At 39.0% G+C, this 12,562-nt stretch overlaps 1 protein-coding gene across 1 annotated transcript in view; it reads left to right on the top strand.

Moving 5' to 3' along the window:
* NCBP1 (nuclear cap binding protein subunit 1) overlaps window positions 1-12,562 on the top strand; it is a 31,566-nt gene that overhangs the window by 2,708 nt on the left and 16,296 nt on the right. The window contains exons 4-11 of the mRNA XM_026111169.2: window positions 232-388; window positions 2,234-2,341; window positions 3,688-3,809; window positions 4,304-4,373; window positions 6,062-6,277; window positions 7,457-7,554; window positions 8,821-8,884; window positions 11,476-11,586. Coding sequence (XP_025966954.1) covers window positions 232-388; window positions 2,234-2,341; window positions 3,688-3,809; window positions 4,304-4,373; window positions 6,062-6,277; window positions 7,457-7,554; window positions 8,821-8,884; window positions 11,476-11,586 — 946 coding nt within the window. The remainder of the gene's footprint in view (window positions 1-231; window positions 389-2,233; window positions 2,342-3,687; window positions 3,810-4,303; window positions 4,374-6,061; window positions 6,278-7,456; window positions 7,555-8,820; window positions 8,885-11,475; window positions 11,587-12,562) is intronic.

Consider the following 12,562-nt stretch of genomic DNA (forward strand, 5'->3'; position numbering starts at 1 on the left):
ACCTTAAAGGTGGTTGCAAGTAGCACCTGCCTTTCTAAATGATTGTAGTTCTAAAAAAGATTGTCTTTGAAATATTGTCAACTGGATAGAAATCAAAGATAAGGCTAGCCTTCTTTATTTCAACATATGATGAGTTTAACTTCAACTAAGCAAATTCTAAGGTACTATGTAACTGAGTTGTCACATGATGAATAAACATCTAATGCAATGTTTCTTTCTTTTTTATGTCAGTGCACGTCTGTTACCAGAAAAGCTTACTGTTTACACAACACTAGTTGGGTTGCTGAATGCCAGGAACTACAACTTTGGTGGAGAATTCGTAGAAGCCATGATTCGTCAGCTTAAAGAATGTCTGAAAGTCAATATGTATAATGAAGCTGTGTATTTAGTAAGTGATATTTCTCACATCTTTTCTTCCTCTCTCTCCTGGTCTTACCCCCACCCCACCCTATAATCTGACTTACTGTTCCTTTCAACACCTAGAAGAGTTGGAACCTTTCTGTCCTGTAGTCTTTTTCTGGCATCAACATGCAGTGCTCCAGAGATGTGCCAGGAGAATTTGTGTTATGCAAGAAGTATTTCCTTCCTAAAGGGAGAAAAATCACATTACAGTTGCAAAACTGACTTCCAGCTGCATATTTTCTGGGTAACAAATTAACTCACAGTAAATAGGAGATGCTTCCCCTCCCCCTGCCCCCATTTGTTCTACAGTCAGATATGAAGGACAGGTGAAAACCATTCATTTTTAATTGTGTTCAGAGGTGTATGTTGTTCTTGTGGTTTCCTTGGGGGAGTGGAATAGAAAATGAATAGTCTAGCTCTTAAGAGCTGTATTTGGCTGTTATCAGGCCTGTGTTTTCATGCTGCTAACAGGGAATGAAGATCAAGCAGGTAGTTTTCAGTGCAGTCTCCTTCTGAAAGCATTTGTTCAGCTCTTACTGCTTTAGAAAAGCTATTAGAACTTCCAACCTGTCTGGTTTGGAAGTTCACTGCCAACATCCCTCCTTCTTGTGAAGCCTGAAAATTAAGGTTCCAGTATTTTAGCATATTTTGCCAAGAGACTGCAGTTCCACCATGGGATTTTCCTGCTAATAAATCCTCACTAGAACTCTGAATGTACTGTCCCTTGGCTTTAGTTTCCTTGGTCATGCTCATTTACAGATGACTAAGAGTGGCAGTGGAAAGCTTTCCTAAGCTCTGGCAAGGACTCTTCAAAGACTATTCAGTGCACTGCATATTGGGAAAGTAAGAGTGCTGGACTTTCCTTCAAAACAGTTGCTATTTGAGTGGTAAACTGTCTGCTTAGTCCAAATTGCTTTCCCTTAGACTCCTTCCCAAAGATTTGCCTTCGGAAAGGAATACCTGTGTTGGCTTTTTAACCAGTTTAGGTCTGAGATCAGGATGCCAAGCAGTCAAAAGGGAGGAAAAGGGGTGTGTGTGGGGGAGCAAGACCTTCCCAGACCCCACCATACCTGGTAGCACTGCTCTGCCCCAAAGGTTTTATTTTAAATCTACTTCTATTGCCTTATCTGTTTTACCAGAGTGTTGTCAAATCAGGAATGTATTCCTGCAATGGAGAACTTTCTCCTCAGGCAAGTAAAGGCCATTTGATTCCCAACATGCCATCAGTTTGTCATCTTTCTAGAAGGTGAAAATCCCAACATTTTCCCTCCCGCCCCCAGCTGTCTTTGTGAAACTGTTTGTAGTTAGGAGTAAATAATTTTAGAAATTCATTGTGTATGAAAGGCTTGTATAAATGGTATGCTGATTCAGACCCACTGTATCCTGATGCACTTCTGGACTCATGAAGCAATGGATTAACCCATCTTCAGTCTCCCCCCGGCTTTTGTAATTTTAGTCATCTGGTACCATCCAGAGTAGAGAGATGCTTGGCCTTTTCTCCTGCAGTAGGAGCCAGTCTGTATGTCTTTCAATGCATACTGGTGTTTCCCACCCTTTTTTAATTAGAAATTTTTCCTTTCAGTGTTAATGGAATGAAACAGACTAAAGATATTATGAAGAACAATGTCTTCAACAGTGCTTATGGTACTCATTTTTCAGGGTTGACAGGATGGGTGTTGTACAGTATACAGTATTTCTGCCTTTGTATTACTGGGTGCTGTATTTTTACTGATGGTTTGTTTTAGTGGTTGGAATAATGCTTATTTGTTCTTGTCCAGTCAGTTACAAAGATATTTAAAAATTAATAAAACAAGTTTTTTTCCTTTATTAGGTCCGTTTTCTATCTGATCTTGTGAATTGTCATGTAATAGCTGCACCTTCAATGGTAGCTATGTTTGAGAACTTTGTGAGTGTGACACAGGAGGAAGACGTACCCCAAGTAAGCAAAAGATCTGTAACCTCATCCACTGCTGTTTTTAGAGTCAGTTATAATGTACCATTGCTTCTTCATTTATGGTTAGAGTAGGGAAGATCTAGAGGTAGTAACTGGAAGGAACTGTCACGAGCAGGTTCCTTAGGATGAGTAGAGAGAACCTGTGGCAGTTAAAAAATACACACATACAGTAATAAGGCATGGTCTTTTATGGCTAGGTAGCTGAAGTGAATTCATTCTGCTTATTTTTGGAAGTGTATAATGCCTGTTTTTTGTTTTGGGGTGGGAGGTGGGGGTTGGCCAACCTTGTGATACATGGTTATATGTACTGTGATACAAAGTTGTGATACATAACTAACCTGCAGAAGGACTCCAGAAGTTATAATCTCTCTTTATGTCTGCTTATCATGTTTCAAGTTAAATATGGTATGTTTTAAGCAGGACTATATTTTCATGGTTTGTTAATCCAGCAAGTGTACCGTAGGCTGTGAGAATTGAGTTTAGCTCTGTGTTTAAGCTTCTTTAAGAAGGTTAAAGTCAGGTTAAGGCCATTGTAATGTGCGTGAACTTTCACTGCCTATCTAGGAAGAGTCAACCAGTAAATCATTCTGCTGATAGATAAGATCAGAAGAAAACTTGGTTCAACTGCAAAACTGTTTACAAAGAATTCTTCCTGCAGCTTGGCAGCAGTAGCTTTGAATGACTTAAGCATTTGAGTAAAAGACTTTTGAAATAGTCTCCCTTTAAACTCCAGTTTCTCAGGAGAATGTGTCAAATTCAGTGTGATTCAAAACTTTTACATTAAAGTATGCTGTGTAAATGTCAAATAGAAGTGCAAAAATAAGTAAGTAAAATCCCTTATTCTTATCACGAATGCCTTTCCTGTTGTGAGAGAGATAATCTAATAGTACTAGACTTTACTGGTTGTATAGCAAAAGGCAGATTGAAATTGCCAATGTTTAACCGTGTTTTTTTTTTCCTAATTCCATTATTAAAAAGGAGTGAAATAAGTCAAGCCAAGAGCTGTAACAGACTCTTAACTAGTTTCACTCATGCATTCACAAGCCATTGAATAAAACACTGTATCTCCAGATATACTGTGGTCTAAATATGTCCTTTGAAATGCACTTTCATGTTTTCAGAACAGTCTGACCTGTGCCTTTAGGAGCTTTCCTTGACAGGTGGCCCTAATTGCAAGTATTAATTGCTCCTTTAACTGGAGCTGTTTTTTCAGATTCTCCCAAAATGCTGGTTTTGCTAATGTTTAGTTCAAACAAATTAAAATGAGATGCTTGTTTGAAATGTTTTGGAGCTTACTTGTATACTTAGAATTCATTGTTTCTTTCCTATAGGTACGATGTGACTGGTATATGTTTGCATTTCTGTCCTCTTTGCCTTGGGTTGGAAAAGAATTATATGAGAAAAAGGATGCTGAAATGGATCGCCTCTTGTCTCAGACAGAAAGCTATCTGAAGTAAGTTGTAACCCATAAAAAAAATTATTGGTATTTATACAAGCATGGATTAGTTGCTTTGATTATTGTTCATTTACAAATACTATAAAATCTTAAATATGAAGAGTTCTGGGGGGAAAAAACCCCTGGAATATAGAACAGATGGAGAGGTGTTTGGAATTTTTAAAAGTTTAATTATCTCTCTAGTGTAGGTTGAAAATCTTATTTCAGTCATAAATAATCTTATTTCAGACCTACAGCTATAACTGTGCTGTGAGTAGTGATTGATTGGTTGTCAAAGTATTCCTCAGTGTGTCTGCTTTCTGTCTAGGTAATTCAAATTAACACTGCTGCCAGGATATGGTAATAGTGATATTTTGAATGTTTACAGACCTGTTGTTTATGTATTATAGACTCCAACTGAAGAGATGAAATAGTAGTAGAATTGCAATACGAAGACGTTGCTGTCCTAGGTTGGCCTTTTAAATGCTGTTTTTTCTTTCCTGTGTAAACAGACGCCGCCAGAAGATTCATGTACCCATGTTACAAGTTTGGACTGCTGATAAACCTCATCCACAAGAAGAAGTGAGTGGACTTTACTTCGCACTCTTTCAAAAATTTTTAAAAAAACTTTTTGGTTAAAGTGGTCTTTTTCAGAACTGTAAAATTAAAAGGTGCCTCTAAAAATGTTAATTCTTTTGCATCATCTCCTGTTTGTCACTATTTCCAATGGATTCTAGGGAAGGAGTCCTATTCTAAGTCTTGGGCCTAAATTAGAGGTTGTATTCGGGGAGTAGGAGAGTTTTGTTTTTTGCTGACAGCTCCCCTGAGGAAATGTTACTAAATGAGGAATGGTTGCAAAATGGAGTATTCTTTTGGGAAGTGCCGCAATAGAGCTTCATGCTAAAAGGATCTTTGTGAGAAGCAGGATGTAATTCCTTACCCCTTAATGTTTTCCCTCTGCAAGAAAGAAACCGCGAGCACTTCTTTTGTAGTGGCTTGGCTTTTTCAGCTCTAGAAAATGCTAAAACAAATACATGCAAAATTATGCGGCAGTTACCGGGCAATGGCATTTCACGATTAAACCAAAAATATTGGAGGGGAGAGGAGATACAAAAGGCAAATTCCACCCCAAAACAGCCATATCTGATATTTTTCCATCTCCTCCCTCAACTCATTCCAAGGACAAATTTAGTTGGAAAATATGATGAGATTTAAATTGATCTGGGAAGTTTTGAGACCTGATCCTTTTAGTTTGAAGTTCTGATTAAATCAGATACCTGTTTGTGCATTCCTAGTCTTAGCAAGTCATGTTTATCATAATTTGGAGAAATAGGCTGTCCAGTTATGGATGATTTATCAACACGAGTGTTCTGCCTGCCCAATATCTAAATTTCCTCATTTAGCTCACTAAAGGAGACATTAGCAGAGTGCTTCGAGATAATGTGGTACCCAGAGTACCATGAGCATGACTGCTCTCTTCAAGTGAACTTGTTAACTAGTTTTGTCCACATCTTGTAATATCTAATAATTTCAGTAAATGCAAACCACTTGCATGTAAAGACATTTCTTGTACCAGTTATAACTTAAAACTCACATTCAGTACGGCCACAGACTCTGGGGCTTCCCCTCCACCCCCACAAGTTCTTGGACTACTTTTAGCAAGAGCATAGAAAGCAACTCAACAAAACAAGCCTATTGCCAGTTGTAGAGGTGTCTTCCATCTCTGGGAGAATGCTGTAACTCACAATTGTGTTGAAAACCATGGCAAAGGTATTTAATACTCAGTATTACTGTATTTGTTTCAAATATGCAGTAGTTGATAGTTTTGATTGCTTTGGGAATAGCATGTCAATACTATGGAATGTCTTTTTGGCTATAATATTGATACTGTGTATCTTTTAATACTACCAATAAGCATTGACTGGAGTAATGTTCATGGCTGCAGTCACTCTGTGGTCTTGCTGACAGATTCAAAGGGTCACAGTCTGCTTGGATTCCTGGGCTGCATTTTGGTGTTTAAAACCTTGAGTGCAGTTAAATTTTACTAACACAGCGATATGTGGGATTAGGAGCAACTCTGGTACTTAGAGTTCTTAAATTATTTCTTGGTTTACTGAATCAGTAGATGATCTGCAGTAAGCTGTTTAAGCAACTGTTTTTTTTTCTGAATGTAATATGGAATTTAAGAAACACATTTTTCATAGTCCAAGGAGCTGCAAGATTTGTTACAAGGATCAGTGAACCTGATGTTTCTTGTCTTTTTCCTTCAGTATTTAGACTGCCTTTGGTCTCAGATTCAGAAGTTGAAAAAAGACCGTTGGCAAGAACGACACATTCTGAGGCCCTACTTGGCTTTTGACAGCATTCTTTGTGAAGCATTGCAACACAATCTGCCTCCATTCACTCCTCCACCTCACACTGAGGATTCAGTGTACCCAATGCCAAGGGTTATTTTTAGGATGTTTGACTACACGGATGATCCTGAGGTATGTGATTGCTGTGGGAGAGAGCTGGTTTTACAGCCAGGGTACCAAGGCAGTATTGATCAAAATATGATATCCTCTCTCCTAGAATGGCTAGTGGTTTGAAGACCCAGCAGTCTTAGGTCACTAGGTGATCTAGGTAACTAAGTTTTCTCACAGATCTGCTTTGTTTGGCGAAGAACTTAAATGAGGTTTTTGCATGCTTTCACTCAAAATGACTGTGTTGAATGAGTTCTCTAATGGATTCTCTATACTATACTCATATAACTGCATTCAGATAGCAGCCTCTCCTTCCATTACACTGATGACTGGTCTTTTCTCAGCCTAGCTACCTATAGGAATGTATCAAGACTGTTCTTCAATGTGCATCAATCAATTTCAGCGGAAGAGTATGCAAGAAAGGAGTGATTGAGTTAAATCAAAGGCCCTTCTGGCCCAATATTCTGTCTCCAGCATTGGTTGAATGCATAGCATTTGCACAGCAAACGCATAGACGGAAGTGTGTAAGAACAGGATAAGAATACAGAGTTGTTTTCCCCGCCCCGCCCCCCCCCCCCAGTAGCTTCTTACCTCCCTTTGCCTGTTACACTGTAGCTTAATTTGATGGCCCTTAACTTTTGCAACAAAGAAGACCTTGAGGTGTATTTCCTCTGCTTTATCCAGGCCATTCCTGACTTTGTCAAACTTCATAATTTGGCTCAACCATGTCTTTTTCCAGGCTGCATGGTAGTAGCCTGCCTCATTGCTTCATACACAGAACCTCTTCTGTACTCTAGGTCATTCTCATATTTCTCCATATTTCTGGTTTGGCTGTACTGTTGTGGGAACAGGTAAGGAGGAGAATGGAAAATGGGACAAAAACTGCATGTAGGATGGAAGAGGTGGATACTCCATGAACTTACAATGGTGTTGTCGTATTTTGTTCCTCTTTGTGATGAATCCAATGTTAATTTTGGTTTTGAACACCTATCTGAGGTTTGCATTGAACTCTGTCACAGCTGGGTTCTCAGTCCTGAACAGTACAGAGCAGCTGAGAGATCAGTGTGTTTATGTGGAAGTTGGACTAATTTTCCACCTGTAAATAGGTGTAGGGTGGCTGTTAAGCATAGTACCACCATAAGCAGTGATCTTCCATGAATCTTAAATTTTTATTTATTTATTTATTTTTCTTTTTTTAACCAGGGCCCTGTCATGCCTGGCAGTCACTCTGTTGAACGATTTGTAATAGAAGAGAACCTTCACTGCATCATCAAATCCCACTGGAAAGAGAGAAAGACTTGGTAGGGAGACACTTAGCACTATGGGGCCCAGCACCACTTACACTATCGCAGCTTCTGTAGCATCATCCAGGGGAACGGGTTCCTCGGGAAGAGAATTCCTGGATAATCCAGGATGTGTGGCAAAAAAATGTGTTAGACACATGCACCACTGCAGAGAGCGTGTTTGTGTTATGCTTCCTGGAATTTTGAAGCAGCTAACTTGTTCAGGCACAGCCAGCCTTGAACTGATTCTGTCTGTAGCGGGTCCCGCACTGGAGTTCATAAACCTGCTTTTGCTCTTCCTATTGTTGCATTCTCTTCTCTTCAGGATTATATTGCAGAAATGAACTAGCTCTGGGGAGCCATTGCAGTTCCAACAAATTTTATTAGTTTGAATTCAGCAGTGCCAGGAATTAGTCCAGCTGCTTTTCTTTTGTTTCTGCTGGAGTAATATCTGATGTGGGTAATTGATAACGCAGATGATTTGCTGCAGATATCTGCAACCTGTATCATACTTCCAAGTAAGAGCTACTGAACTCGGTATACTGTGCAAAAAATGGGCAGAAGCAATGTTTTTCGGTGATGGTATGTGATGCAGATTTTTGGGTGCAGCTTTTTGGTTCAGCAGAAACTAGAAATTCAGGGTTGTTGGAAGTCACTGAAATGTTTGGGTCCCCCCCCCAATTCTCTGAAGAAAATAAGACTAGAGGAAGGTTTAAGAGCTGCCAGAGAGCCAGAACTAAAATCAGGAGAGTAGCAGTTGTTTACTTTGCAATAGTGATAGGTGATAATGAGCTGATTAATAGTTGAAGCATTTGTAGCCTGAGGATTTCTGATGTAGCCCATTAGTTTAATAGTTGAGAATGACTTGAAAGCACATCTGTTGTTTGGAGGTTTTTTCCTCTTCATGTACCAGATTAGTTTGTTAGGTGTTAGTGGACACATGCCAGCATTCAGATTGCCATGATTGTTTATGTAAAACTGCATTTTAGCAGTATATTTTTCAAGGGATGTAACTGAATAGAGATAAAATGTCCTTACAATCCATGGTTTAGGCAATACTGGTATGATCTTGTGCTGTTTCTGTTGTAAGAGTTCTGTGGATGCATGGGATGTTGCACAGCTGCAGTTGTGGATAGAATGCCCTTTGGAAGGGTGGTTTGTGTGTGTGCGTGCGCTTTGTAAGGTAAACTCTTGAGTGGAGTTTAGCATTTCCTGTAACTGTGCTTGATGTTTGTCATGTATGCAGTGTTATGTTCTAAACTAAATGTATCTATTATTTTGCAGTGCGGCACAGCTGTTGAGCTATCCAGGAAATAACAAGATCCCCTTGAATTACCACATAGTAGAGGTATGCCTTTTTTTTATAGGTAACCTCTTTTGTGGCTCCTTTGTTTTCCAAGTAACACATCTCGGTTAACAGCATGATAAAGCTGTTAAATTTGCTTTGACCTGGGAGCCCTTCCTTTCTAAATTAAAGCAGAGGCATTAATGAGCAGATTCCAAACAGCTGAGTGCTTTTTTGGGGGGGGGAGGAGGGGTGTCTTTTTTCTTCTCTTTCCCCCCGCTCCCCACCCCAACATGGTGCCTGGAAGCCTTGTTCAAGTAAGCAAGATCCCTTAGTGCATTACTATGACAGGTTGTGGTATTTCTCAAGCTTTTCTTGAAGTTTTAAATATTCTACTTGTTCTAATGTACAGAGCAGTCTAAGAGATGGCTAGATTTGAATTGCTTTCAGTTTTTTCTTAAAAGAAAGGATAAACTGAGCAGGTAACTAATAAGTGAAACAACATGAGGAAATCTTCATGAAGAGCATCATCAGTGACTGTAAACCCTCAGATGCTATGAATGATTGTATGGCTGGATGCTTTATGCTCCACAGTACATTACCTTCAACAAATACTGTGATTCCTGATGAAGTATGTTACTTCTAGGCCTTAAATTCTCTGGTTATTCAGAAATTCCTAGGAGGTGAAAGTAACAAAAGTTTCTGCAGATGAAATTACTGGAAGAAATTTTTGGTGTACAAATTATTTGACTGTAACTGTCCTAGTTTCCCTTTTCTCGCAAGTATTTGGAATTATTTTAGAACTTTATTTCTTGTACCTGACTGTTTATTTTGAATAAAACTACAGTGGTTTTAACGCTTAGTATGGATTTTGCAGACTTAATTCAGTCTGCTTACTGCTGTTCCCTTGTAAGGTTTGACAGTCAGGTCATTGATACGTTGCTTTCAACAGCAGTTTACCCAAGAGTTCCGTCTGTGAAATTTCCCTTGCTTGGCAGAAGAGCATTGAACAATAGAAATAATTTGGTCTAATAAATAGAGGAATATTATTTAAGGTTCAGAACATAATGGTAAGGCAGAAGTAAATGTAACTTCAAGGTGCTCAGTACCTTCCCAAACGTGTCTGCTTTGGAGATCACCAAGGCTACATCTCAATGTTTGTCAGGCCAAGCACAGAATGCTGCATGCTACATAAGTCTGTGCAAAGCACTGCAACATGTGTCCACTTTCTTTCAACAGCTTTCTCATAGACATATGTGGATATTACTGATATTTACGAACAGAAGGTGTCCAGACAGTGTCACTAGGTTGTTGGAGTGACATGGCCTGTTGTGCTCTGACTGCTTGTGGTAGAACTTAACGCTTTACAGAGTTTGGATGTCTAGATAGTCAGTGCCCTGCCTTTCTCATACCTGGTTACTTTCACAAAGTATTTTATGCCAATTTGAAGCATTCATCTGAACATTTGATAATGAGCATCTTAATGAATTTCAGAAACATGGTCTTAAGCAAGGTCTCAGATAGTGACTTGTCACCCAGTTGTTGCTATTTCCCATCCTGAGAGTAGGAGCAGTTCTCTGCCTAAGAGGCCCACCCACGTGCAGACACCATATTTGTCCCAACAGTATGTCCAAATTCTGTTTTAATAGAATGACATCTATTAGCCCTAAATAGAAAGGCATCATCTAGCCTCTTTCTACTCCATCCTTGCAGTAAGTTCTAGTCCATGTTAGACTCAGCTTTTCATGTGTTGTCTATGAAGTCTATAAATAGATGTTGATTTCTTACACCGGTAAGAGGATTATTATCTACAGTTTATTTGTTCAAACTTCAGTCCCTCTCTTCTGGGTTTATTCAGAAGTTTAAAGTTGCTGCTGAGAAAAATGATTGATTATAATGAATCAAAGTTTCCCAATGCCTTTGATATAACTTAAATCTAACTGAGAATGGCATATAAACTAAATAGAATTTCAAACATGAATGTGCCACAGTAGTCATTTCTTTGTAGTCCTGATAGACTTGCATGCTATGATTATAGGCAAACTTGAAAATAAAAACACAAATGCTGACTGCAGGATTGTTTTTCTTTTTTCTTAAAATGATCCTCAGCCAAGGGCTACAGAGCAAATGTATTTGCTGTATGAAATACTGACTGTTTTCAGTTGAAGGTTGTGGCTTTTTCCTAAGAATCTAAGCACAGATGTAACTTTCATGCAAATAGTCATTCACACTAAATGCTTATGTTTCATTTAACATGTTTAATATTTATATTACTTAGTAGGAACAGAAGGTTTTGGCTTCCTTCTTTGCCCAGATTGTGCAGTAACACTACATTAGCTCATGTTATAACTGTATGGACACTTCTACACTTTTTTTGGAGTATTTTTTGGCTGTGATAGATGCGTAATGCTGGTACTGTGTGTGGAGTTAATATGAAATGATGAGGGCAGTTAAAGTGGACTGTATTATTATTGTGCAGTGTTAGCACTGTCTTTGGAAGTTTCTCTATTATTCCCAGAACATACATTTGACAGAATAAAATGAGCTTTTTTTTGGTATGTAGTTGTTTAAGATTGACTTCACTTGTTCTGAAGCTGAGGGTTGTGGAGGCCAAGTCTGGCTGTGGTCTCATTTGGTGCCTTCCTCTCTTACAGGTAATATTTGCAGAATTGTTTCAACTTCCATCTCCACCACATATTGAGGTCATGTACACAACACTCCTCATTGAACTGTGCAAACTTCAGCCTGGCTCTTTACCACAAGTTGTATCCTTTCTGTTCTGCTGAAGAGCATTTTAAAAGTGGAGTCTTTTGTTCCCCCCAAAATTGGATAGCAATAAATACTGATAATAACACATTTTACAGCAGCTGCATTAAGCTTCACCTGTAACGCTCACATGAAGGAAGCATAGCCCACTAACCACAAGTCCAGTCTTCCTTAGCTTGCCAACTGGGTTAACTCTTCAGCTTCCTGGAAGTAGTTCTGATACTTACTTTCACCTTCCCAGTAAGTCCTCTTTTAGCCCAGAAATAAAATACCAGCTCCCTCGCTTGTCCCTGCTCCCTGTTTAGATCTGGACAACGCATGGCATGGTTGCAGACTTTAAAACCTCAGAAGAAAAGGAAGTGATCAAGTTAAGACATCTGTGGTAATGACCTTGTGAATGCTCCTACTCTTTTTCAGTATGAAATGTAGCACATGATTTAAAGTAACTTGCCTGAGTTCAGACCCAAGTGGCTTAGGAGCCTTCAAAAGGCCAATCATCTGACAGCTCTGCTGCGGTATCTAAATGCTGAAGACAGAAGAGTAACTCGCAGCTAATTCTGAGTATTACATTGTCTATTTTGTTGCCATTTTAGATAATCCTTTTAGATCAAGCTACAGATTCTGAGAATAGAGCATTATTAACAGATACCTATCCACTGTTAATTTCATTCCCAAATATTTGTTCTGATTCATGATGTCACCCACTGTTTGTGAATCACATAATCTCAGTGATTAAAGCTTGGTCTAGTTCTAGATTTGTGTGGACCTCTGTGCAGTAAGTGTTAAATATTAACAGGGACACCACGACAAAGCACCAGGGGTTGGCTGGTTCTTTGGATAAGGCTGGTGTAGACATACGTTTTCAAGCCTTTAGTGATGATCAGAGATAGTTTAGAGTCATAAGCATCAACAGCAGCTTGTGAAGCTAGAAGGATTAGACTACGGAAGTGTCCTCTGTAAGGAGGCTGATACTTG

The sequence above is a fragment of the Dromaius novaehollandiae genome, chromosome Z (genome assembly GCF_036370855.1).
Source record: "Dromaius novaehollandiae isolate bDroNov1 chromosome Z, bDroNov1.hap1, whole genome shotgun sequence".
Lineage (NCBI taxonomy): Eukaryota > Metazoa > Chordata > Aves > Casuariiformes > Dromaiidae > Dromaius > Dromaius novaehollandiae.